The sequence below is a fragment of the Sciurus carolinensis genome, chromosome 11, assembly GCF_902686445.1.
Source record: "Sciurus carolinensis chromosome 11, mSciCar1.2, whole genome shotgun sequence".
Taxonomy (NCBI): domain Eukaryota; kingdom Metazoa; phylum Chordata; class Mammalia; order Rodentia; family Sciuridae; genus Sciurus; species Sciurus carolinensis.
Window position 1 is genome coordinate 57,838,633 of NC_062223.1, and position 27,790 is coordinate 57,866,422.

General features: G+C 38.5%; 3 protein-coding genes and 2 pseudogenes across 3 annotated transcripts; 3 read left to right on the plus strand and 2 right to left on the minus strand.

The window, feature by feature from the left end:
* The first annotated feature begins 658 nt into the window (after positions 1 to 658).
* On the plus strand, positions 659 to 1,650 carry LOC124959468 (mas-related G-protein coupled receptor member X2-like). Its single transcript, XM_047517913.1, is given in 2 exon segments — positions 659 to 1,382; positions 1,385 to 1,650. Coding segments are annotated over 2 exon segments (990 nt in total).
* Positions 1,651 to 3,977: 2,327 nt separating this feature from the next.
* On the plus strand, positions 3,978 to 4,504 carry LOC124959469 (mas-related G-protein coupled receptor member X2-like; annotated as a pseudogene).
* A 5,226-nt stretch (positions 4,505 to 9,730) lies between these two features.
* On the minus strand, positions 9,731 to 10,941 carry LOC124960071 (casein kinase II subunit alpha-like; annotated as a pseudogene).
* A 6,573-nt stretch (positions 10,942 to 17,514) lies between these two features.
* Positions 17,515 to 19,662, minus strand: LOC124959470 (arf-GAP domain and FG repeat-containing protein 1-like). Its single transcript, XM_047517914.1, is given in 1 exon segment — positions 17,515 to 19,662. A coding segment is annotated over 1 exon segment (1,530 nt). The 3' UTR covers positions 17,515 to 18,132.
* Positions 19,663 to 21,301: 1,639 nt separating this feature from the next.
* Positions 21,302 to 22,264, plus strand: LOC124959471 (mas-related G-protein coupled receptor member X2-like). Its single transcript, XM_047517915.1, has one exon. It carries the CDS (start codon positions 21,302 to 21,304, stop codon positions 22,262 to 22,264), a length of 963 nt encoding a protein of 320 aa, XP_047373871.1.
* The last annotated feature ends 5,526 nt before the right edge of the window (positions 22,265 to 27,790 follow it).

Here is a 27,790-nt window from a genome sequence, read left to right on the forward strand (position 1 = left end):
TCCTACTTGTTCATTCATTCATTTGTGGATTACAGACTTCTTGACTACTCACTCTGTCCTCCACATGGAGCTGGGCTCTGGGAAGCAACCTTGATAAGAATAAGGTACTTCCTGTCCTCATAAAGCTGACTAATTGAAACATTTCTTCCCCAAGAGATCTGTCTATTCCTACACCTACCCTAGCAAGAAGTCACATTTCCTTTATGACTCTAAATGACATCCTTTATCCCTGGTAGAAGGACCACTCTCAGTCACTGAGGGTGGCCATTTGTCATTACTGGGACCTCTGAATTCTTGCTCCTGAAAGGAAACTCCTGTTCAGAGGAATTCTGAACTGACCCACATTTCTGTCCCACACAGTCTGCTCTGGAGGACATGGCATGACCTAGGACACTCAGTGAGAGTGTTGGCATCATAGAATATTCGTATGTCAGTAACAGACCCATGTTTCAGAATCAGGAAGTATTGGGTTTTATCCAAGTTTCAGAATCCCCCAACTTCAATAAATTACTTAACCTCTCTAAGCTTCTGTATTCTTCCCTGTTACATAGGGCCAGTACCTCCCACATAGCAGGGTGGTCTTTAGAAATGGAGTGCAAGTGGCAGGTACTGAAAACTTATTTGTGTTTGCAGGGGCACCGGTGGAGAGTTCCTGAGCATGCATCCAACTCCCCCAGCCTGGGGGACTGATTTCACAAAAATGAATGAAAATGAGGAAGATAGTCCCTTATACTTTTGCAAGAAGACCCTGATTGTGAAGCTGCTGACGCTCATTATTACTCTGGTTGGGCTGGCAGGAAACGCGACCATGCTCTGGTTCCTAGGTTTCCACATGCGCAGGAATGCCTTCTCTGTCTACATCCTAAACCCGGCTGCTGCAGACTTTCTTTTCCTTTGCTGCCACATTGTAGATACCCTGCTGTATTTTGCCATAATCTTTTATTCTGTCTCCACCTACACTTATAGCTTCTTTGCCCCTCTGTGGATTTTTACCTACGTTGCAGGCTTGAGCATGCTCAGTGCCATTAGCACTGAGGGCTATCTGTCAGTCCTGTGGCCCATCTGGTACCGCTGCCACCGCCCTAGACACACGTCAGCTGTCTTATGTGCCCTACTCTAGATCCTGTCCTTGCTGTTAAGCATCCTGGAAGGATACCACTGTGACTTCTTATTTAAGGATTTTGATTACGATTGGTGTCAGGCATTTGATTTCTTCACAGTTGCTTGGCTGATTTTTTTATTTGTTGTTCTCTCTGGGTCTAGCCTGGCCCTGCTGGCCAGGATTTTCTGTAGCTCCAGGAAAAGACTGATTACCAGGCTGTATTTCACCATCCTGCTCACAGGGATGGTCTTTCTTTTTTGTGGTCTTCCCTTAGGCATCCAAGGTTCCTAGTAACCTGGGTTGAGACGGACTTTGATATATTCTTGTCGTATGTTCTTCCAGTTCCATCTCTCCTGTCCTCTGTCAACAGTTGTGCCAACCCCATCATTTACTTCCTTATTGACTCCTTTAGGCAGAGGCTTCATAAGCAGCCAACTCTCCGATTGGTTCTCCAGCGGGCTCTGCACCACACTCATGAAGAAGATGAATGTGGAGACAGCCGTTCTCAAGAAGCCCTGGAGATGTCAGGCAGCAGAATGAGATGGTGACAAAGAGCCTCTGCTTTGATCAGACAGATTTTTGTTGAGACCCAACTTCTCCCATATCATGTTGGGACATTTTCTTAACTTTTTTCATCCTTGACCTCTGATCTTAAAACTGTTAAGATAATAATTGCCCTCAGGGGACTTAAGTGAGACAAGGTCTGTTAAACAAACATTGATTACAATGTCTTGAATTGCCTTAGGACTTTCACCCCTTTGGCTCCGGAGTTTCACCAGGTCTAGGGTCCAGGACTGTTTTATTTTTATTGACTCCCTTCCTCAGAAGGAGACTGAAAGTAGTGCAAGAAAGGTCTAAATTACTTTGGTTACTGTACCTGATAGAGACCAAATGAAGGTTATGTTTTTGACAAGTTGTTTTTTTTTTCCTGTTCCTTGACTATTAAAATTGAAGACTTAAATTTCAGTCTAACCCCCAAAGAACAGCTTCTTTAATTTTGGCAAGACTTAGAAAATCTCTGTGGCTTGATTAGTGTTTATCATATTAATGAAATAAATGACTCAATGAATGAATAGAACGGATGCAATTTTAAATAATTGAAAATGTCTTGGTTAATTCGTATGTGGAGTTTTCAATTTGTACACAGTTCTTAACATACAAACCAAACATCTAAGAAGTCATGCATTGTGATTCTTTTAAAATAGTTTCTCTAGTGACTCTCCAACTTTAAATATGGAGATTAATTTTCCTTGAGTTCCATTATCTTCTAGTGTTGATAAGTTGTAACATAAATCCCACTAGTTCACAATTTTATGTGATATATACTGTATACTCAATTTTTAATTTGTAGCACATTAGCAAAATCATTAGAAAAACTTGACTATTGTGACCAAACATGTTACAGAGCGCACGCAATTCTGATAAGGTAAGCATCAAGGAGTGATTTTCTTTAGGAAGCAAATCTACTAAAAACGAGATGAAAATAGATGTGATTTAAAATGTTCAGGGCAAAATAAATGCTTGTCTGTGACTCCATACTGCCATTTAGTATACTTTGTATTGTAGGATACAAAACAGACCCTTCTACCTATGGAATGTTAGGCTGACACTCAAGACAGTCAAGGCCTCCTGTAATTCATATCCCCTCAAAACGAACAACCAGTCAATGATTTCCACTCTTTAAAAAAATCATTTATTCAAAGAAAATGGGAGAAGACAGTGTGAGGTTCCCTCCTAAAAAATGTTGCTAGAATTCACAATAGCCACCTTATGGAACCAGCCCCTGATGCCTCTCAACAGATGAAGGAATCATCTACATATATGTGCAATGGAGTTTTACTGAGTCATAAAGAAAAATGAAATTATGGCATTTGCTAGTAAATGAATGGAACTGGAGAATATTATGATAAGCCACTGTCAGAAAGTTAAGGGTCTAATGTTTTTTAATAGTAGCTCAATTCACAATTTTAAAAATCTTTTCAAAGAAAGTGCTTTTGGTTTCATTAGTTTTCCTCCACTAATTTTCTGTTCTTAATTTAATTGATATTGGTACCTCTTATTGTTTTTTTCTTGTACTTTTTGGATTTAATTTGTTCTTTCTTTATAAGTTTACTAAGTTAGAAGTATCAGTTATTGATTTTTAGATCTGCTTCCCCTACTGTGTGTATTCTATGTCATAGATTATCTCCATTTCCATCCATTTTTCTACAAATGATATGATTTGTAGAAAAAAATTCTTTTTGGCTGAACAATACTACATTGTGCCAATTGTGTCAATAATACTACATTTTTCTTTATCCTTGTATCCACTGAAGGGCATCTAGGCTGATTCCATAACTTGGTTTTCATGAACAGTGCTATGATAACATGGCAAGGGGCATTTCTGTAGTATGCTGACTTGATTCCTTCAGATACACTCAGGAGTGGTATAGCTGGATCACATGATAATTTCTTCCTCCTGCCTCCAGTGATCACGACATGGCCTAGCACGGTGCATCCGGGTGGTAGGACTATGGCATTTCCCAGGTCAGTAACAGACCTGTGCTGTAGTAGAGAGGTCTTAAAGTCAGAGAGTACTGGATTTTATCCAGGCTTCAAAATTCTCCACCTCTGATAAATTACTTAATATTTGAAAGACTGTTTCCTCTCTTATAATACAGGGACAGAACTTCCTACGTAACGGGGTGGTCCTGAGAATCAGAACTCATGGAGAAGGTGCTTCAATCTTATGCCTGGAGCTTGAGTAGAGGTTTCTGAGCTTGGATCCAGCCATTTCAGCCTACGGGACTGATTTCATAACAGTGAATAGAAATGAGGACGACATTCCTTCATATTTTGACAAGGATATCAAACCCTGCTTGGGCTGGCAGAAGTTATGGTTGTACTTTGGTCCCAGGGCTTCCTCATGTGAAGAAATGCCTTCTCCATCTATATCCTCAATGTGGCTGCAGTGGAATTTCTTCTCCTTTGCTGACACATTATAAGTGCCCTATAAAATGCCATTGCCTGGCATTTTATCCTTTTTTTACAGGCACATCTTCTTCAACATTGTGTTGGCCTTTGCCTACAGTGCAGGCCTGAAAACGCTTAGTGCCATTAGCACCAAACAAGATCCATCTGTCCTGTTGTTCACTTGGTACTGCTGTTGCCACTGGAGACACACGTCAACTATCATATGTGCCCTGCTCTGGGCCCTGTCCCAGCTGCTGAGCATCCCACTAGAGGACTCTTGTTTCTTCCATAGGAGCATTTTGACTATGATTCATGTCAGACTTTGAATTTCATTACAGCCATATGACTGATTCTTTTGTTTGTTTCTTTATGATTCTCTCAGGGTCCAGCCTGGTCCTGCTGGTCAGGATCCTCTGTATTTTTCAGCAAATGACGCTGAGCAGGCTATGATATGTGGGGCTCATAGTGCTAGACTTCCTTCTCTGTGTCCTGCCCACAGGCATCCACAGGTTCCTGTTATTCTGGATTTAGACTCATATAGATATGTTGTCTTGGCACATTTTCTACTTCTATATATCCTGCAGTGTGAACATCTGCACCAACCAATGGCTTCAGGGGCAGGACAACCTCTTTGTTCTGCAGAAGGCTCTTCAGGACACTCCAGAGGAGAATGAATGTGGAGATCTTCCTCAGGAAACCCTGGCAGGCTGCTGAGTGGGACAGTAATGAGCTTCTGCTTTGATCAGACAGATTTGCTTTGAGAGGCAAATTCTCTTATGATCAGTTTTGGAGATTTTCTTAACTGATTTCATCCGTGGCCTCTTATCTTTAAACAGTTAAAATAATAATCATCCTTGTGAGGACTGAGACTGGGTTGTTAAACAAATGGTGATTTCAGAGTCTCTGGAACAGCCTTCCTCAGATTCTTACCCCACTTATGTGAATTTCAACAATGCTGAGGTCCAGACTGTTCCCACACTGACTGATTCTTCCTTGACAGAAGGCAGGAACCAGTGCAGGAAAACTCCACATTGCCTTGGACACTGCACTGGAAAAAGATTAATGTTACATTTATATAATTTATTTTCATATATATATGCATCTGTCTTAAAACTAAGAGAATTAAATTTGGATCTGGGCTTAAAAGGATACCCTTCTTTAATTTTGGCAGAGCTTAGAATAGCTCCCTGATTTAATAAGTGTTTATTGTATAAATGCCTTAAGGAATAAAAATATAAACTGAAGACTTTTTAATTCAAACCTGTGCTAAATCTCCATTTCCTGGAACTAAGACTTCATCCTTAAGGGTATTGCTTGCATAATTTTCCAAATTGTTTGCAAGTGAAGTTGTGGATTATGAACAGATTAACCAACAACCGTGTATGCATACATTTTGAGGTAGACTCTCTTGCTGTGATTTCTTTTCACATATCCTGTGTGAGCATCTCAGGTGCCCTTCCCTGCCTTCCTTTTTGCCTTTAGAGATTCTCTCTCTTTGGGAGCTATCTAATCCCTTATGGCAGGCTTCTGAAGCGATTTACTGGATTAATTATTCTTGGAGGATAGGGTTCAGGTTAAATTTATGTTTTATTCCAAAAAACTCACAATATTTACTTTATTAATTAATTTTAATTTTTTTTGGCTCCATGTTCCATAAAAATAATACATGAATTTAAAAAAGATTCATTGTTTAATACTCTCATTTTTATTGATGGCATGATTAAGATAGAATGATATGTAAATATGAGAGTTATATAGTTGATGTGTTTTGGTAGAAAAATATACCTATGCGAAAAAAAATATATACCCATGTGATCTGAAATGCATTCAAGACACAAAACATCTTCATACCTCTGGAAATTACCTTGTAATCCCCTGCCCCAACTCTGAGGCCACCATTTTCCCTATTTCTATCACCAAATATCAGTTTTGCCTGATCTTTGGCTTTATTTGTTTGGAAGCATACTGTGCACGTTTTTCGTTCCTAGCTTCCTTCACTCATTATTATATTTTGGGGGTTGATTTATTTCATTTCATTCTTTAGCACTATAAAACTGAGCACAGAAACACCACTGTTTAACCACTTTCATATTGATCCATATGGGTCATTTTCAGTTTTCAACTGTTATGAATAAAGCTGCTGTGAACATTCTTATTGAAGGCTTTTTGTGGACATATAACCTAATTTTCTTGGATAAACAACACAGAGCAAAATTGCTGGATCATAAGTCTAACTAAGAAATTGTTCAACTGTTTTTCAAGTCACTGCTAATTCATATTCTCACCAGCAGAGTGTGGGAGTCCAGTTGCTGCACATGCTTCTGACGAACGTGGTATTGTCCTGTCAGTCTTTTGAATTCTGGTCATTATAACGAGTGTAAAGTAGTATTTTATTGTTTTATTTTGCATTTACCTAATAACTTATGAAGTTGAGCATCCTTTTATTCACTCATTGGCTACTTGTATTTGTTTTAAGTTTACATTTTGTAGGGAACATTCCTCAAGCTTATCTGACAGTAGTCGCTGACACTAAGGTCTAACTAAGCCAAGCAGTCTGGACAGAGAAACTGAGGTAATGGTTAAGACTCACTATGGACTTACGGTCTTTGCAGTTGCTGAGGCTGAGTTATGAGTTGAGGGGGAACCTCACTCTTCAAAACTGCTTTGGCTATTCTGATTTTTTTGTTCTTCCATATGAATTTTAAAAGGACTGCTTTTTGTTATTCTGCAAAGAAATGTCATTGGTATTTTGATGTGGATGGCATTGAATCTGTAGGTCACTATTGTTAATATGGTCATTTTAACAATATTACTTCTGCCTACCCATGAGCATTGAAGTTCTTTCCATCTTCTAATATCTTCTTCTGTTTGTTTGTTTGTTTTTGGAATTCCTTAATTTTCCTTGTAGAGGTCTCTCACCTCTTTGGTTAGATTGATTCATACTTTTTTAAATTTTGAGGCTATATGAATAGAATTGTTTTCCTGATTGCTTTATCAATGAAATTTATCAAAGGTTTTTCTATATCTATTGAGATGATCATGTGGTTTTTGTCCTTGATCCTATTATGTGGTGTATTACCTTCATTGATTTGGCAATGGTTGAATTGTCTTTAGATCCCAGAGATGAAACTGACTTAATAGTCATACATGATTTTCTTAAAATGTTACTGAATTTGATTTGCAAGTATTTTGTTAAGAATTTTATATCTATATTTACTAAAGATATTTGTCTCTAATTTTCATTTTTTGACAAGTCCTTATCTGGTTTTGTTATGAAGATGATACCAGGTTCATAGAATAGGTTTGGAAGTGCTTTCCTTTTTCTATTTTATGGAATAATTTAAGGAGCATTGATATGAACTCTGTTTTAAAGGCCTCACCAAATTCAGCTCTTAGTTCATCTAGTCCTGGGCTCTTCTTTATTTAGAAGTTTTCTATTAATCTTCAATTTTATTTCTTGTTATTGGACTATTTAAGTTTTATGTATTATCCTGGTTTATATACTCATAGCATCTTGTTGACTTTATGTCTAGATGATTTATGTATTAGTGAGAGAGGTGTATTGAAATCACCCACTGTTATTCCAATCATCTAGGTCATATAAGTCTAGAAAATTATCCATTTCTTCTGGATTTTCCAATTTTTTAGAATATAGATATATAAAGTACCTCCCAATGATCCTCTGAATCCTCTGATGTAGTATTCCATTTTTTTTGTCTCTAATTTTACAAATGTAAGTCTTCTCTCTTTTAGTTAGTTTGGCTTGAATTTTTTTTCAAAAAAATCACTTTTTCATTGATACTTTTTATTTTTTAATTCTCTTTATCATTAAAATCTACTTGTTTTGGAATTTATTTGTTATTGTTTTTCTAAGAACTTGAGATGTATCTTTAGTTTGTTTATTTGAGATCTTTCTGATAGTTTCACGTAGGAACCCATAGTACTAACTTTTCTGTTACAAATGCCTTTGCTGTATCTCATATGTCCTTGTATGTTGTATTTCTGTTCTTGTTTGATTCTGAGGAAATTTTAACTTACCCCATGATTTCTTTGATGACTCACTCATCATTAAAAACTGTATTTGATATCCATGTGCTTTTATAGTTTCTGTAGTTTTTCTTTTTGTTGATTTCTTATTTAATTTTACTATGATACGATAAAATGCAAGGAATTATTTCAGTATTTTTGTATTTGCTAAAACTTTCTTTGTGGTCTAAAATATGATCTCTTTTGGTGAAAGTTCCATGAGGAATTGACAAGAAAGCATATTCAATTAGTGTTGGATGAAATATTCTGTAGATGCCTGTTAAGTCCATTTGATTATAGTTTAAGTCTGCAATATCTTCATTGATTTTATGTCTGGATGCTCTATCAATTAGTGAGAGAAGTGTATTAAAACCATACATTGTTGTTATTTTGGAAACTGATTCTTTTTTTTTTTTTTTTGATAAATAAAACCAAACGTTTATTTACGCCAAAGAATTCCAACACTGGATCTTTCACATATGAAGGACAAAGTATTATATATATACACACAGCAAGGGGTGGCAGGGAACAAGAGTTGATAGTTGGCCACAATTACAGGTCTACCATTTCTGTTTCACTGGAGATAGTGGCTCTGCTCCTGCCAGTTAGATACATTTACAAGACGAAGGAACAGGTCTCCTCCTTGGAAGGCATGTGAAGGAAGGGGAGGGTAGGAGAAAAAGAAGGTAGACAGCTTAAAATGAAACTCAGTGTGGCCTCACCTCCCGTCAGCTCTCAGCGTTACTACCGTGAAACCTATATAGAAAATGTCTCTTTCAAGAAAAGCAGTAAGTTATATCCAGTAACCAGCTGACTTCAACATGGCCAAGTCAAAGAAAATGAAAAGGTTTTTACCTTCTCCCTCCTACCAGTTATGGAGCACAGCATTTTTGGAGATGAAAAGGGAAAAGACCAAGGTAGAAGCCTGGGAGGGAAGGTATCACAATTTTAAACTAAACTAAAACTAAAATTATAAGTGAGATTTAGGGTTAGGTCAGTAAGACATGATTCATACTAAATAGAAGTTTTTAGGATCTGTCTGCACTTTGTGTAGATTTTCAACATTTCAACCTAAGTAAGACATGTTTCCACTAGAGTCGCCAGGATAACCCCACTGACCCACTTCTGGAGTCAAGTGATACAAGCCAACAGCAGTACACTGCTCTTAGATTGGGTCCGGCATGCCTCTCTTCCTTCCTGCCTCCTGAGAAGTTACGTTTTTGTAATCTCCAGAGAAGAGCATGAGATACAACCCCCCAAAGTGTAGGAAGGTGGGGGAAGCAAAGGTAAGAATGGGAAGAAATCTCCGCCCAAATGCAGCAGCTGGGATTGAGGCTGGTTTATCTTTGTTCTTTAGTAAAGAGGAACTGAATTTGGAAGGTGAGAAAAAAATCTGTCCATGAAATATTCCACCTGCAGGTAATTTTCAGGGAATCCCCTGAGTTATGAAAAGTTCGAGTTTAAAAAAAAAAAAAAGAAAATCAGCCTATTATAATTTTTTTTATATGACTGAACTACTATAAATCCATAAGCAACGGTTCAGACACGGTGCTTCTGAAGTGTTCACCCCTTCCCCCCAGGCACAAGCTGCATCAGGGAGAAGGTGGACTTCCCCACTTCTGCTCAGGCATCAGGAGACTGATGGGGCCATTACTGCTGAGCACCAGCGGCAGCTGGAACAGGCATCCCAAGGGGGTTGGAAGCAGCAATCACTGGTGAGCCTGCCAGAGGTCCAAGGGGTGAGGGGTTGGCACTGAGGAAATCCCTGACATCATATTGGCGCTGCTGACAGGTGTACTGCCCCGGGCATGTTAGATGAACCCATTAGAGACTGGTCCTTTACGACAGTGTAGAAATCAGGATGTTCCATGGCCTCTCTTGCAGTGAGCAGTGACTGGTGGTCATACCGCAGCAGGTTGTTCAAGAAATTCAAGGCCTCAGGGCTGACAAGGTGCTGGTTTTCACTGTGTGCAAAGCATTCCCATTGCTTATGAGAGTGTCTACCCAAGATATCGTTGAAACGTGGATCTAATTCAATGTTGTATTTGTCAATATAGTCATAAATCTTCTGTCCCCAGAACTTTGGCTATCCTCACCAACTGATCATAATTGTCATGTCCATGGAAAAAGGGTTCCTTCTGGAATCATACTTGCCAGGATAGAACCCAAGCTCCACATATCCAAACTATAATTGTACATCTGATAGCCTACCAGTAGCTCAGGACCTTTGAAGTATCAGGAAGCAACTCTGACATTATATTCTTGGTCAGGGTGGTAAAACTCAGCTAAACCCCAGTCTATTAGCCATAGCTTTCTGTGCTCATGATGGAACATGACATTATGGGGCTTCACATCTCTATGCATAGTTTCCATGCTGTGACAATAATCCAGGGCCTTCAGGATCTCATACATGCAAAATTGAATATCATAGTCTGTTAACATCTGGTACAATTGCTTGAAGTCTGTGTTGTTTACATTTTCAAAAACCAAGGCTGGGGTTCATGACACAGGGTCTTTTACAATGTCTGCCAGTGTGATGATGTTGGGACCGCCTCTCAAATTCTCCAAAATCTTTATTTCATGCTTAATTTTCTTCTTTTTTACTGGCTTGAGAATTTTAACAACAACTTTTTCATTATTTGTGATGTTGATGGCTTCAAATACTTCACTGTATTTACCCCGGCCTAACTTTTGAATGAGCTGGTAGTCATCTTGATTTCCCCATTCCACCACATGTGACTCATAATCCCAGTATTCTCGGGGTCTGTGTGTATTGACATCTGTGAAAATTCTGGCCCTGCTTGGCACGGGTCCCAACATGTCAGACAGGTTGGCGGACAAAGCTGAACTTGAGGCTTGAAGATCTGGCAGTCACTGTGTGTAGAGATAGCTGGAGTAAGACCTTGTTTCAGACCTGTTTTCTTCAAACTGTGGTAGAAGCGGCAGCTGTAGCGTCTGCTCTCCCCTCTCCTCACACAGACAATATCGGAACCTGAGTTTTTATATCAAGAATTATTTGCTTTATGAAATTAAGTACAGCTACATTGGGAGCATACATATTTGCAATTGTTATATCTTCTCGTTGGATTGTTCCCTTTACCCATATTTAGTGACCATATTCTTTGTCTCTTCTGATTAAATTGGGTTAAAATCTGCTACTTCTGATGTTTTTGGATTCCACTTGCATGTCTGTGGAAGTTTTTGCCAATGAGGCATGTTTCTTGCAGGTGACATATAGTTGTGTCCTGTTTATTAACCCAATCTGCCAGTCCTTGTCTTTCAACTGGAGAACTAAGACCATTCAGAGTCAATGTTACTATAGAGATGTATGTATTACTTATTGACATTTTGTTTTGTTTCTACTGTTTGATTCAATTCTAATTCTCATTAGCTTATCTACTCTTCTAATGAGATTTGTTCTTTCCTGTGTTTTCTTCATTCCTTTTATCTTTTCTGTGCTGTTGTTTTTATCCTGCTTTCTGTTTTCTTAGCTTCCTGCATCTGTGGTTTGGTTTCTGATAATAATTTCTGGAAATTATAAACCAGCATTATGTGAAATATTTCTTCTTTTCTTTTTTCTGTTCTCCTCTGATATTCCCATTATGTAGAAGTTATTTCTTTTTATACTGTCCCACAGACTATGAACATTCCATTTGCACACATTTTTCTTCTTTGCTTTTCTTTTACTTTATATCAGTGAGCCTGTAGTTTCAGTTCTTTATATTTACTTTCTTTCTAGACCGTGTTCAGTCTACTGACGAGTTCTTCTATGTCACTTTCATGTCTGTTAGCTTTTTTTATTCCTAGTATTGTCTCTCACTTCATGTATCTACCTTTCTTTATTTACTGTCCATTTTCTATTGAATATTGCCCTCATTTTTCATGAGAACCATTAGAATTTTAATCATAGATATTTTAAATTCACAATCTTATTTTTCAAATTATATACCATATCCTAAATTCTTCTCAATTCATGTGATTCGTCAATTGATCCTATTTTAATACACGTTAATTCAAAAATAAAATATTTACTCCTCAAATTTGAAATCAGAACTAGTAAAAATATTTAGAAGACAAACTGGTATTAGTTGTTAAGTTTGGAGAATAACTTAGGAAGATGTTTTCCTCTTATTTGATACATATCTGTGTCATTTGGGAAAAAAGCCTATAAATAATTGTGTGTAACTGCTCTGATAAGAAAAAAGTGTGGACCAGATCATGAGGATTTTGAGTGATGAGTAAAGAAAAGTGTTATTTTTTAGTTACGTAGATTCCAGGAATGGGCTTATTTTGCTTGGCATTCCTGATCATCCATCTGGCAGTAAGAAACTCCAAAACTACGATCACTTGCAGAGAAGAGGAGCCAATGAGGTGGCTATAGGTATAGGTAGATGTTGGGAGGTGGGAATAGAATCAGACTAAATATTGAGAATAATTTCATGAAGAATATCACTCAAATAAGCCTACACTCTCATTTGTCAGTAAGACTTAGAACAGGAAATCACAGGACTATCTGAATTTTGATAAGCTTTTCTCAAGCACTAGCCTTCCATCCATTCCCTACAGTCATCTCTCCAGAGCAGAGACGTGTTCTGTAGTGGCAACCAACTCAGGGGGCTCTTCCTTTTGCCACGGATCAGCTTATCACCTCCAACAAGAAGAATGGAAGAAAGGTAAAACTTTTATAAGAACTTACTCCTAAAGCTGTTGTCTTTTTTCTATTAGCCCATAATCAGATAAATTCACCTTGAAGTGAAGTATACAGGGAGCCTTATGTGTTTCAGCAGGAACAGACAGGAGACATGAAAGTCTCTCCTAGCAACACTGAGAGCTGACAAGCTTAAGTGTGGGAGTTGTGAAAGCTGCAAACCAAGACAGTTGTCTTTTCTTGGGCCCTCTCCCCATTCTGTGTTTAACTCCTTAACTCGAACCATTCAAATTTACTGGTACAGTGAGAAATCTGCTGCTTTCCTAATTCAGGAGACAATATAGGTGAATGCATGCTTTCCAAAACTGAAGTGCTGTGAGTGAACCAGTCACTCATGTTACTTGTGTTGGAAAGTTCTGATGCAGTATGAATTTCTCAGAGCCTCAAAAGGAAATAGATGATCTAAAAATGAATGAGAAGAGTTTAACCAAGAAACAGTTTACCAATATTTGCATAGTTTGGGAAAGTTACGTGGAATCGTGGATCTTATTCCACCCCAAGGAAAAAAAACATGGAGTGGAGAGAGGTTCAATGTCACTATGATTAAAAACAATGGGAAGTATGATATGCTCCAACTCCATTAAATATCATGCTTAAGCAAAATAAGCCAAACCCAAAAAAACCAAAGGCTGAATGTCTTCTCTGATATGTGGATGCTAATTCACAATAAGGGAGGCTGGCACTAGGGAAGAATAGAGTTACTTTAGATTAGGTAGAGGGGAGTGAAGTGGGGGAAAGAGTTTAGGGGTAGGAAGGACAGTAGAGTGAAACAGACATTATTACCTCATGTACATATATGACTGCATGATTGATGTGATCCTATAATATGTACAATCAGAAAAATGAGAAATTACACTCCATTTATGTATGATTTATCAAAATGCATAAATGCCTTCTACTCTCATTTATAACTCATTAGGACAAATAAAAAATTTTTAAAAATGTGAAGAAGTTATCAGACTTGAGAGATGACTGTTGCTGTGGCTGTGGATATAGCTATGGTTTGAGGAAAGGGTCTAGGAACAATGTCCTTAGGTACAGTAATACAGCTACTTCCAACTCACAGTATAGCAAAGAGAGAATGGGGAAATTAGAAACTCCAAAACTGCTTTCTTTCTACCCTCCCATCTCCTGTCCACATGTTTTGTCTGACTGGTGCTATTAGTAGCAATAGAGGGTAGGATTAGGGTCCTTTTCCCATCTTAAATTTCTCAGAATTAGTATATGAGAGAGAAGAAGAGTGATTCTATGTGGCAAATAGCGTTTTCTAAGCACCTCATTTTTCTTCACATTACATGATAAAAGAAGATTTTGCCTGGGAGTCCCTCATAATGCATGAGACGGAGAATAGTAGGGATACCTTGAACAGAGCTCCAAGGGATCAGATGGGCATTGCACTGCCCCTCATTGTGTGATTCAGATATCTCTCTTGTTCACTAAATCTCAGGTTCTTGCTGTGATAAAAAGGATATAATAATAGATGGTTTCCTAGTCATGTGTGCTAGATGCTGGGGATACAATAGTGAAAAACAACTCATACCAGTTAGGTTTGGGTATTTTAGAGTTTTGGGTTTAATGAGGGAAAGTAAAACTGAAACTACATACGTTTTTTCTATTAATTTTTTTATTTTTACAGACTGCATTTGATTCATTGTACACAAATGGGGTACAACTTTTCATTTCTATGATTGTACACAATGTAGATTTACACCATTCATATAATCATAAATATACATAGGGTAATACTGTCTGTTTCATTGTACTATCTTTCTGTCCCCCTCCCCTCCCACCCTATTTTCCTCTACACCATCCAAAGTTCCTTCATTCTTTTCTTCCCCTTGCCACCCCCGTACCTTATATATTGTCATCCACTTATCCAAGAAAACATTCTGCCTTTGATTTTTTGTGCTTGGCCTATTTCACTTAGCATGATATTTTCCAACTTCACCCATTTACCAGCATAATTTTATTCTTCTTTATGGCCAAGTAACATTCCATTGTGTATATATACTACAGTTTCTTTATTCATCATCAATTGAAGGGCATCTCAGTTGGTTCCACAATCTGGCTATTGTGAATTGAGCAGCTATGAACATTGATGTGGCTGTATCTCTGTAGTATGCCGATTTTAAGTCCTTTGGGTATAGGCCAAGGAGTGGGATAGCTGGGTCAAGTGGTGGGTCCATTCCAAGGTTTCTGAGGAATCTCCATACTGCTTTCCAGAGTGGCTGCACCAATTTGCAACTTCACCAGCAATGTATGAGTGTGCCTTTTCCCCCATATCCATGCCGACACTTATTATTGCTTGTGTTATTGATAATAGCCATTCTAATTGAAGTTAGATGAAATCTTAGGGTGGTTTTAATTTGCATTTCTCTAAGTACTAGAGATGCTCAGCATTTTTTTCATATATTTGTTGTTCACCTGTATATCTTCTTCTGTGAAGTGTCTGCCCAGTTCCTTAGCCCATTTATTGATTGGGCTCTTTGTATTTTGGGTGTAAAGTTTTTTAAGTTCTTTATAAACTTTAGAGATTAGTGCTCTGTCTGAGGTTTCTGTGGAAAATATTTTCTCCCACTTTGTAGGCTCTCTTTTACATTATTGATTGTTTCCTTTGCTGAGAAAGAACTTTTTAGTTTGAATCTATCGCATTTACTGATTCTTGCATTTATTTCTTGTGCTATGGGGGTCTTGTTAAGGAAGTCTGGTCCTAAGACAACATGATGGAGACTCAGGCCTACTTTTTCTTCTGTTTGGTGAAGGGTCTCGGGCCTAATTCCTAGATCCTTGATCCCATTTTGAGTTGAGTTTTGTACAGGGTGAGAGACAGGGGTTTAATTTCATTTTACTGCATATCGATTTCCAGTTTTGCCAGCAGCATTTGTTTAAGATGCTATCTTTTCTCCATTGTAAGTTTTTGGCACCTTTGTCTAGTATGAGATAACTGTACTTATGTGGGTTTGTCTCCATGTCTTCTATTCTGTACCATTGGTCTGCCTATCTATTTTGGTGCCAATACCATGCCATTTTTGTTACTATTGCTCTATAGTAGAGTTTAAGGTCTGGTATTGTGATACCTCCTGCATCACTCTTCCTGCCCAGGATTGCTTTGGCTATTCTGGGCCTTTTGTTCTTCCAGATGAATTTCATGATTGCTTTCTCTATTTCTATGAGAAATGTCATTGGGTTTTTAATTGGAATTGCCTTAAATCTGTATAGCACCTTTGGAAGTATGGCCATTTTGATAATATTAATTCTGCCTATCTAAGAACATGGGAGATCTTTCCATCTTCTAATATCTTCTTTAGTTTCTTTCTTTAATGTTCTGTAGTTTTCATTGTAGAGATCTTTTGCCTCTTTGGTTAGATTGATTCCCAATATTTTATTTTTTTTTGAGGATATTGTGAACGAAGTTGTGTTCCTCATTTCCTTTTCAGATGCTTCATCGCTTATGAATACAAATGCTTTAGATTCATGTGTGGTGATTTTATATCCTTCTATTTTGCTGAATTCATTTATGAAGTCTAGAAGTTTTCTGGTGGAGTTTTTTGGATCCTCTAAATATGGAATCATGTCATCAGCAAATAGTGACAGCTTGAGTTCCTCTTTTCCTATTTGTATCCCTTTAATTTCTTTAGTCTGTCTAATTGCTCTGGCTAGTGTTTCAAGAATGATGTTGAATAGAAGTGGTGGAAGAGAGCATCCCTGTCTTGTTCCAGTTTTTAAAGGGAATGCTTTCAGTACATTTAAAAATACAGCTGTAAACTGTGTACAAAAAAAAAAAAAAAAAAAAAAAAAAAAGGCCAAATTGCCAGGAATGAGAATAACAGAGAATGTGGTTTTCCTCCATAACCTTCTCAGGTCAACCAGGGCAACAGGAACTAAGTGCACCTGAGATGAATTCAGCCCTCAATGCCCAGAGAGGTTCTGGTCTCAGTCCATTATGGTCCTCTTGTCTTATATGGGTTCAGGATGGTCTAGATAGACTGGGCCTTTTCAGAAATGGGCTTCTAGGCTCTGAATTGTTATAAAATTACCTCTTCTTGTTTTAGTTTTTTCTTCCTTGTTGTCTCCAAAATTTGCCTCTTCCATTTTAATAAGAGAGGTATGTGAATTACAAATTACAAATGGTGCAAGTAAAGTGTTTCATCCTCTATCCCTTCACTGTGTGTAGTGAACACACCATTCTAGTGGTGGTGATGCAGGGCTGGTGAGGATAAGATTCTGATGTGAAACTATGGGTTTAAATCCAGGCTGTATTTATTTTGAGGTAAGACATGCAAATCTCTCAACCTCCCCCTTCTCGTGATTCCTTGTGTGAGATGGGAATAATAGTATTTACCACAGATAACAATTTAGAAAATCAAAATGAATTTATCACTCAACCAGTTGCTAATGTTCACCTTCCTGAAAGTTCCTACTTGTTTCCCAACTGATTTGTGCATGAGCATCTCTTTCCACCAAAGTCCTTCATTAATGAGCATTTAAATAAAAAATTCCCCTGCCTACCTCAGATAATTAAATTGCTAACTGGCTTTAAAATGCAAAACAAATTCTACTTAATATCACCTGGGAGAAAAATAAATGAGTTTATACTCTACAACTAAAAAATCACTTCCTAATCATGGTGGATATTTCCATGTTTTAACACTCTCTATTCAGTCCCATCACCAATTCTCTTTCTCCTTTCCCAAACTTGCTTTTTACTCTTTTTTTTTTAATTTTCTAATATTTATTTTTTCACCTGCAAACTGTAGCAAAACATGATCAGCTTTATTATGCAGACAGGTATCCCTCTACATTTTTTAAAGAATTTAGGCATGTATAAATAGAAGAGCTCTTTAGAAAGGAAAAATTCAAGAACGAATAAAACCTTCCAATTTTGACTTTGTAACTTTCCAGTAGCAATGGTTAAATTGATTTTAGGTCATTCATTCCAAGATATATGATAGCACCTTAAAAGTGGCTGATCTATTTCCCCAGTAACATTTCTCACACAACAATGTGTTAAAGTTACAAATACTGATATGCACAAATAGCTAATTACTAAGAAAAATATGTACAGTACTGCAGCATAATGAATGTGGTATCTGCAATAACTTAATATTAGCCAATTTTTAATATACATGATACCGCTACCTTTTTCTGCCAATTCACAGGTTAAAAGTTGTTACTGGAGCCCTCTGTTTTGCACATATTACCTGGTATTTAATACACAATGCAGGCTTTTTAAAGACTTCTCTTGTGTTTAAAGCTAAAATCAGTGAAACAAGACAACAGTGCAAGAGGCGGAGAGATGTAATGTGACCACATAAGTTCGTTCCAGTAAAGTGTCTATATAAGGCTATAAGAAAGGATTGGTGGATGAGCTTCCTGTTGGAAATTGTCCTGTTGGTGCACCAGTCATAAAAGGATTACTAGATACTCCAGCAGTTGCGACTTGACCAAAAGCGGTTACCACTGGCTTTGTTTGTCCAAATGCTGCAAAACCTGCACCATTGGACTGTTGAGAAAAAGCTGTCTGTTGAGGGAAAGCTGCTTGGGTTGGGAAGGCGGGCTGCTGGAAACTGCCACTAAAGCTGGTGGGAAGACTGTAGGGAGCAGGAGTGCCGAATCCCGCAGGCATGCTCATGGATGCAGTGCCAAAGGTTGCCACTGTTGCTCCTCTGGCATTGGTCTTAAATGGATTTGTAGAAGATGCCACAGAAGGACCAGCAGCAGCAACAAATGGATTTGTGGAAGGCGTAACTCCAAATGGAGCAGGCACACTTGAAGAAACAGGTTGTGTCTGTGCAGAAGCACCCACTGGCACTGTTCCAAAAACATTGCTGCTAGCATTACTTGTGGAAGTATATGCATTACTGGAGGTGGCAGCAGAACTAAAAACGCTGTCTAATTCTGCCAGGGCTGCATACTTGTCTGAAGATGCACTTGAATGACTGGGAACTGAAACCACAGAACCAACAGGAGCTTTACCTGTGGTCCCAAAACCACTCCCTTGGTCGCCACCTTGCTCAGCACTGAAGATATTATCTAAATTAGCAAGTGCTGCATATTTGTCTGCTGTCTGTAAACCAGCTTTGTTTGCTGAAACTTTACTAATAGCTGATGCTGTCTGATGACTCTGGGAAGCATTGAAGGTTCCAAAATCAGCACTGGAGGATTTGGGGAAGTTATCAAAATGAGCAAAATTAGCATTTACTGATCCAGCACTTCCACCTGTAGTTTGGGGTTGAAAAGGAGAGTGACTCGCTGTGGGGAAACCTCCAAAATTACTCAAACCACTAGACTGTCCAAATGTATCAAAGTTTGCAAAATCTGCATTTGCAGAATTCTGAGCTGCATGACTGTTGAAATGTTCAAAGTTAGCAAAATTGGCTGTGGCTGTTGACTGAGGAGCTGGAGCAGCAAAAATGTCTGAGCCAAGATCACTCAAAAGGTCAAACTGCTTCTTTTCCTACTGCTGTCCTTGAGAGCGACCAACAACTGGGGACTGACTAGGTGTGCCTTTATTTAAGTGCAGTGCTGGTGTAGAATCTCCTAAAAGAGATTTCAGTGGTTTGACCTCAGGTGTGCTGCTTGTGCTACTGGCAGAGGAACCTGAAATAGATGCATGAACTGATGCCACCACTTTGGCTTGTTCTGGTGGGACATACTATCTTTTCTTTTCATATTTTTCTTTTAAAAACTCTTTGACTTTTTGTGGGTCCCTGAAGTCTGGAATCGCTGAAGATCTATCATCAAATAATCCTAGCCAAATCAGTTTACAGACTTCATTTCCATGTTTTTGCAGGAGTTCAATTTCCTGTTGTGTAAATGTTGTCATGGAGATAGATTTCACCCTGTGCGGTGGATTTAGCCCTCGCCATCTCATTCAAGACGGCAATGACATTTTTGGAAACAATGTTGTCTCGCCATCTCTCCCTACTGGCGTGTGCAGCCAGGACACCTGCGTATCGATCCAGGAGTCTCAGACACCGCCAACCGTATTTAGAAATCACACAACTCCCCACCAGTGCCTGATTTCCATTAAAACGTTCCCCAAACTCCTCAACACTCACAACCGCGGCCCGCTCTCCGCCTCCCGCTCCCGCGAGGAGCCCCTGGCCTCCCTCAGGACACAGGCCGCCGTCCAAAGGCTGCTGGGCCGGGACACTCGCGGTGTCTGCGCTCCCGGCGAGCAGAGGCTCCACCCCACCTCCCTCAGCCCCGCACGGCGCCCGGCAGGTGCCGGGCCGGGACCCGCAGCGCCGGCGGCGGGGAGGCGGGGCACACAAAGGACCCGCGTGGGCCTCCGCGGCCTCCCCGCGTCTTCCCACAGCCCCGCCGGGCCCGCGCTGCCGAGCCGGAGGCCGCTCGGCGGAACCGGGGATGCTCGCCCCGGCCGCCGCCTCCGGGACCCGCCGCCGCCCTCGCCCCACCCACGAAGGCTGCCCCGCGGCTGGACCCTCGCCCGGCCGAAGCGACTTGCTTTTTACTCTTAACAAGTTCAACTTAACCTGGAACTCTCTCCTTGAACTATGGGCTTACACTTTTCTAGTTGATCATTAAAGTCATATTCTGGCTATCCATGGGTTGGAGGACATGACACTGACTACCTTTGACCATTGCTGCTGGCATAAAGAAATTCTTTCAAACACACCAGAGGTTTCCACGGAAAGAATCGTGAGCAATGGCATTTTCTTCAGTTTCTAGATGCATGTTTTCTGGCGACTGATTTCACTTAAAAATGCTCATATGACATTTATCCCAATTTTCAACTACCCTTGGGCTCCCTGCCCTTTTAATCATTTATCATTTACACATTTCTTGACTATCTTGACTATCTGCCATGACCCTCACACAGAGCTGGGGACCCTGGGGACACATCAATGGGTATAAGGGAAGTGCTTCCTATCCTCTTTAGTTTCTGCTTTTTGTAGTTTCCAAAATTTGAAACAGACACTGAGCCATTTTAACCTAAGAGATCTGGCTGTCTTCACAATTATCATACTAATAGGTCATTTTCTCTATATAAGACTAATTATGATTTCCTTTCTCCCTGTTATATGAACCCTTCCAGTCAGTGAGAGTGGGTGTGGGTCATGCTTGGGGCTTCCAAATTCCTGCACCTGACACAAAACCTCTGTCCTAGGGCAGAAAGAAAACTGGGCTCAGGATTCTGTATCTGTCCCATATAGTTTAAGATGCTGAGTGGGTGTGTTGGGGCCTTCAAATATTCCCTGTCAGTAGAAAGAGGGGGTTGCAGATGGTTCAGGCTTTACAGTCAGTGAGAACTGGGCTTGAAAGGAGGTCCCAGGACTTTCTGGCCTTTGATAAATCACTTAATTTCTGCAAGCCTGTCTTATCCTTCCCTGTACCACAGGGGCAATACTTCCCACATAGAAGGGTAGTCCTAAGAATCAGAGATCATGCAGCAGTTGTTCATACCTTGTTTGTATTCCAGGAGCACCAGTGGAGAATTCATGAGCATAGATACAATTGCGCCAACCTGGGAGACAGGAACCGCACCGATGAATGAAAGTCACCAGTACATTCCTCCAAACTGTCAGAAGAATCTGATCCTGGGTTTCCTGACCCTCATCATTGCCCTGGTGGGTGTAGCAGGAAATGCAGTTGTGCTCTGGCTCCTGGGCTTCTGCATGGGCAGGAACGCCTTCTCCACTTACATTCTCAACCTGGCTGGAGCTGACTTTCTCTTCCTCTGCTTCCAGATTGTAGACCACCTGCAGATATTAATTGACTTCTTTCATTCCACCCGGATCCTCATTCCCAGATTCTTCACTTTTGTGTCAACCTTTGCCTATCTGGCAGGCCTAAGCACGCTCAGTGCCTTGAGCACTGAGCGCTGCATGTCTGTCCTATGGCCCATCTGGTACCGCTGCCGCCGCTGGAGACACACATCAGCTGTCATGTGTGCCTTGATCTGGGTCCTGTCACTGCTGATGAGCATCCCGGAAGGGAACTATTGTGGCTTCCTGATGAGTGGGTATGACTCTGACTGGTGTCGGACATTTGATTTCATCATTATTGCATGGCTGATTGTTGTATTTGTCATTCTCTCAGGGTCCAACCTAACCGTGATTGTCAGGGTCCTTTGTGGCTTATCGAGGATGCCACTGACCAGGGTGTATGTGACCATTGGGCTCACAATGTTGGTCTTCCTCTTCTTTGGCCTGCCCTTTGGGATCTACTGGTTCCTCTTAATCTGGATCCCGAGTTATCGTAATACTATCCCTTGTGGATCCTATTTGGTGACAGTTTTTCTGTCCAGTGTTAACAGCTGTGCCAACCCCATAATTTACTTCTTCGTTGGCTCCTTTAGGCAACGGCGGTGGAAGGGGAGGACCCTCAAGCTGATTTTACAGAGGGCCATGCAGGACACCCCTGAGGAGGGTGACTCAAGAAGCAGGGTTTCGTCAGAAAATCTTGGAGAGCAGGCAAGAGTCTGGTGCTGGCGCGGCTCTCTGGAGTAACTTACGAGAGCCTCTGCTTTGATCAGACAGATGTGCTTCGGAGAACCTTCCTGGCCCTGTCAGTATGGGAGATGCTCAGAATCTGGGTCAGTTGGTTGCCTGGTTTTAAATCAGAAGATAATAATTATCCACCTCTCAAGTGTTATGGGGCCTATTAAACACTGTCTCTGGAACTGCCTCTTATTCAGGTGCTTCTCCCCATTTGCTTGTGAGCTTCATCAGCTCTGGGATTTAGGACTGCTTCTACTTTTGACAAGTCTTTTTTCCAGCACAAGGTTCAAAGCATTAAAATCAAAAAATTCTCAATTTCTTTAATCAGTGCACCTGATTAAAGACTAAAAGAATCTTACATTTTTGAATGAAATTGGAGAATATCATGCTAAGTGAGATAAGCCAATCTCAAAAAACCAAAAGACGAATGATATCGCTAATAAGTGGATGAGGACATATAATGGGGGGTGGGAGGGGTTAGTGTTAGGGTTAGAGTTAGGGTTAGGGAGGGGGGCAAGAATGGAGGAAGGAAGGACTGTATAGAGGGAAAAGAGGGGTGGGAGGGGTGGAGGGGGAAGGGAAAAAATAACAGAGGGGTGGGAGGGGTGGGGGTGAAGGGAAAAAATAACAGAATGGATCAAACAACATTACCTATGTAAATGTATGATTACACAAATGGTATGCCTTTACGCCATGTACAAACAGAGAAACAACATGTATCCTATTTGTTTACAATAATAAAAAAAAAGAATCTTACATTTTTGAGATTTTCCCCCTAATCCTTACAACTTTTGTCTCAATATTATTAGAAGAATTAGATAAACTACCCCCATAATCTCAGTCTTCTTTAATTTTGGCAGGTCTGAGTATATTGTACTAGCTTAATAAATGTTTACTGAATGAATGATTTAATGAATGAATATAGCTGATTCATTTTTAAGTTAATCCTGTGCTAAATCAATCACATATATGTTTATTGTTTTCATCGTTTTGGGCAAGCCTGATGTTAAGTTTTATAATAAGATGGGGGACTTTCTGATTAGAATCTTAGAATTTATTTCCAGGAGTTCACGGAATGTATTTTATAAATTGAATTGTATGTATTTCTACTTAACATTTTCTGTGAAAATAGTATTTTCATTTTAAGGGCTATAGTGTTTAATAATTTTAACTCATGTATAATTAAAAGATAATAATGAGCACAGATCATAAGTATACAGTTCAATGAGTAAAAAAAGGAATATAGCTATAGGACCCCAGAACAAATCAAGACACAAAACATTTTTATACCTCTGTAAGTTCTCATTGTTTCTTCCAGTCAGTCTTCCTCAGGAGGTTCTTATTTCATTTATTACTTTTAAAATAAATTTTAGTGTATAGTTTTTAGGGATATAACATGCTGCAAGATAGATATCAATAAAGTAAAATGGTTTATAGTTTAAAAAATTAAAATACCTATCATATTATATAGTTATTAATTTTCCCTATTGCAAGAAAAATTATAATTATTCATTTAGCAAAATCTTGAATAAAATCACTATTCTCAAATATAGTATCATACTGTACATTGTTTCATCATACATGTTTATTACTTTAAATTTTTTTACCTAACTTTTCCCATTTTCTGTCTACTGTTCCAAACTTGGTAACCACTATTTTTACATTCTAGTTCTCTGTGTTGTATCTTCAAAAAGTGCTCCACATACATTTCAGCAGAATAGAGGAGAGAAAAAAGGGGGAGGGAGGGGGAGAAGAAAGGGGAGGGGGAAAATGGGGATTGAATTCAAATCCCTTGTATGTATAATTATGTCAAAAGGAACCCAAATACTATGTAAAAGTACAATACTCTAATAAAAAAGTATTCCACATATAAACAAGATCATGAAATATTTTTCTTTCTGCATTTTACTTCTTCATTTAGCATAATGTTCTATAAGTATATCATGATGTGGCAAATGACAGGATCCTCTCTTTTTTTTCAGGTTGAACAATGATCTGTTGTATATGTGTACCTGCATTCCTGGACACCTAGGTTGTTCTTATATCTTAGCTGTTGTGAATAATGCTGCAATGAATATGAGGTGCAGATATATTCACAATGTGGTAATTTAATTTCTTTTGGGTATATATACCCAGAAGATGGGTTTCTGGGTCAAATGGTAAATCTATCTACTTTTAATTTCTTCTGAAATCTCCTTACTGCTTTCCATAATGACTGCACTAATTCGATTCTCACCAAGTGTGCCAGGGTTCCCTTTTGTCTACACCATCACCAACACTTGTTATCAGCTATCGTGTGGATGTTGAATGTCTCCCAAAGGTTTGGTTTGGTCTCCAGTTTTGGTGCTATTGGGAGGTGGTGGAAACTTGTAGAGGTGGGGTCTAGTGGGAAGTCTTCAGGTCATTGGGGAAAAGCATAGTAGAACCCTAACCCCTTCCTCTTCCTGTCTTTTGCTTCTTGGTCAGGAGGTAAGTGGGATTGCTCTGCTATGTCCTTCAACATGGTATGTGCCCTAGGACCAAAGCAACTGGGCAACTGATCATGGACTTAAAGATCCAAAACCATGAGCCCAAATGACCTTTTTCTCTTTAGAAGTTGATTATCTCAGGTATTTGTTACACTAATGGAAATCCAACACATTATCTCTTCTCTTGTTAATGTTGTATGAGACCGATGTCTCTCAGTGGCTTTGATTTTCATTTCCATTTTTATTAGTGATGCTGATCACATCATTTTCTTATGTTTGTCATTTATATGTCATCTTTGGAGAAATATCTATTCAAGTCATTTGCCCTTTTTAAATTGGATTGTTTTTATTTTTGCTAATGAGTTTTTTAAGTTCCCTATGAATCTAGAATAGTTTGCAAATATTTTGTTTTAGGATGTGGGTTGTCTTTTCATTTTGTTGATTGTTTCCTTTGCTATACAGCAGCTTTTCAGTCTGATGTAGTCCCATTTACTTATTTTTGCTTTGGTGGCTTGGGTTTTGGGTGGGATGGCCAAGAAATCACTGTCAAGGACAATTTCTAGAAGACCTTCTCCTGTTTTCTGCTAGAGCTTTTATCATTTTAAGTGTCATGTTTAGGTCTTTTCATTCATTTTGAATTAGCATTTTGGTATGGTATAAGAGAAAGACATAATTTTATTATTTTGCATATAGAATACAGTTTTCCCAGGAAATTTGTTGAGGAAACTATCATTTCTTCATCATGTCTTTTGTTGCCTTTGTAGAAAATGAGTTGACCATATATGTCTGGATTTATCTCTTGGCTCTCTGTTCTGTTCCACTGTCCTATGTGTTTGTTTTTATGTCATGTACCAAAATGTTTATACCGCACTATTTTTTTACCATTCTGTTCTGATTACTATAGCTTTGAAATATAATAGTAATCCACAAGCGTGATGCTTCCAACTTTGTTTTCGGTCTCAGAATTGCTTTGACTCTCAGGGGTCTTTTGTGGTTCCATATAAACTTTAGGATTTCAAAAAATTTCCGTGAAAAATAATACTATTGGGGTTTTTTAAAAAAGCTTATTGGTGCATTGTAATTACAGATAATAGTGGAATTCATTGTTACATATTCATACATGCACATATCATAATTTCGTCAATTTAATTGCCCTTTCATTTCCCTCCTCCCCCTGCCTGGTCTCCTTCCTCTGCTCTACTGGTCTCCCTTCTATTTTTCTGAGATACCTCCTACCTTTTTTTTCACTTTTACTCTCTCTAGCTTCCACATATGAGAGAAAAAAATGATACTTGACTTTCTGAGTCTGACTTACTTAACACTCTCAAGTTCCATCCATTTTCTTTCAAATGACATAGTTTTATTCTTCTTTATGGCTGAATAAAACTCTGCTGTATATATGCCATATTTTCTTTTGGAATCTTCTAAGTATAGGATTATATCATCTTCAAACACAGATAATTTGACTTTTTTTTCTATTTGTATCTCTTTTTTATTTATCTTTTAAGTTTTTACAGACTGCATTTTATTTTTTTGTACACAATGGGGTACATGTATTTGTATACCTTTTACTTCATTCTCTTATTGAATTACTCTGTCTAAAGTTTGAAATAATATATTGAATAGGAGTGGTGATCATTGGCCTCCTTGTCTTAATTCTGATTTTAGGAATGTTTTGAGTTCTTCCCTATTCAGCATGATGTTGACTTTGGGTTTTTCATATATAGTCTTTATGATTTTAAGATAAATTCCTTCTGCCTCTAGTTACTTAAGACTTTTGGCCATGAATGAGTGTTAAATTTTATAGGCAACTTTTTCTGCATCTATTCAAGTGATCATGTTATTTTTTTTTGTCTTTGATTCTATTTATATGATGTATTACATCCATTGATTTGAATATATCAAACCATCCTTGAATCCCTGGAATGAAACAAACTTGATCATAATGCACACTCATTTAAATTCTTGTTGAATATGATTTATTAATATATTATTAAGGATTTTCACGTCTATGTTTATGAAAGATATTTGTCTGGAGTTTTCTTTCCTTGAAGTATACTTCTTTAGTTTTGGTATCTGTGTTATACTGGCTTCATATAATGAGTTCAGAAGTTTTCCCTCACTTTATATTTTCTGCAATAATTTGAGGAACATTGACACTCTAAAGTCCAGTAGAATTTAACTGTGAGTCCATCTGATCGTTGACTTTCTGTATTCAAAGTTTTTTTCTGCATCAATCTTTTTAATTGTTATTGGTGTATTTAAGCTTTCTACATTCTCTTGGTTTCATTTTAGTAGGCCTTATGTTTCTAGAAATTTGTACATCTCTTGTAGATTTTTGAGTTCATTGGAAAATATATTTTCAAAATAGTCCCTAATGATGCCCTGGATTTCAGTGGTGTCTGTTTTAATATCTCCTTTTTTGCCTCTAATTTCATTAATTTAGATTTTGTCACTCTTTCTTTTGGTTACTATGGCTAAGGGTTTTTCAATTTGTTTACCTTTTCAGAAGACCAACTTTTTGCTTCATCAATACATTATATTCTTCTTTTATTCTCTATTTCATTAATTTCAGCTCTGATATTTATTATTTCTTTCCTTTTTCTGGTTTTGGGTATGGTGTGTTCTTGTTTTCCTAAGACCTTGAGATGCAGCTTTAGGATATTTATTTTGGATCATGCTGATTTTTTAATGTGTGCATTCCTAGCTATAACTTTCCTCTTAGAACTGTCTTTACTGTGCTCCAGACATTTCGTTGACAGTATTTCTATGGTGATATTTACTCATAGGCCTGGGTGGACATTTCCACTGCTATAAAAGGGCCTTTTCAATGAACTTTCTTCTTTTTACTATGTGCCCTGAGATGTGGTAGATTTAAGTGGCAAAACTTGTGCTCTATGTGAGCACAGTGCTATGTTCAGTTCCTGATCCAACTTTAAGAGGAGATAATCATTAGCAACTGTGAGCACTTTAGAGCAAAACCATACACTAATAAACAATATAAAAACTTATAGAAAATGTCCTTCACATTTCCACTAATCCAAAAGTGTAAGGGACGGTCAACAGC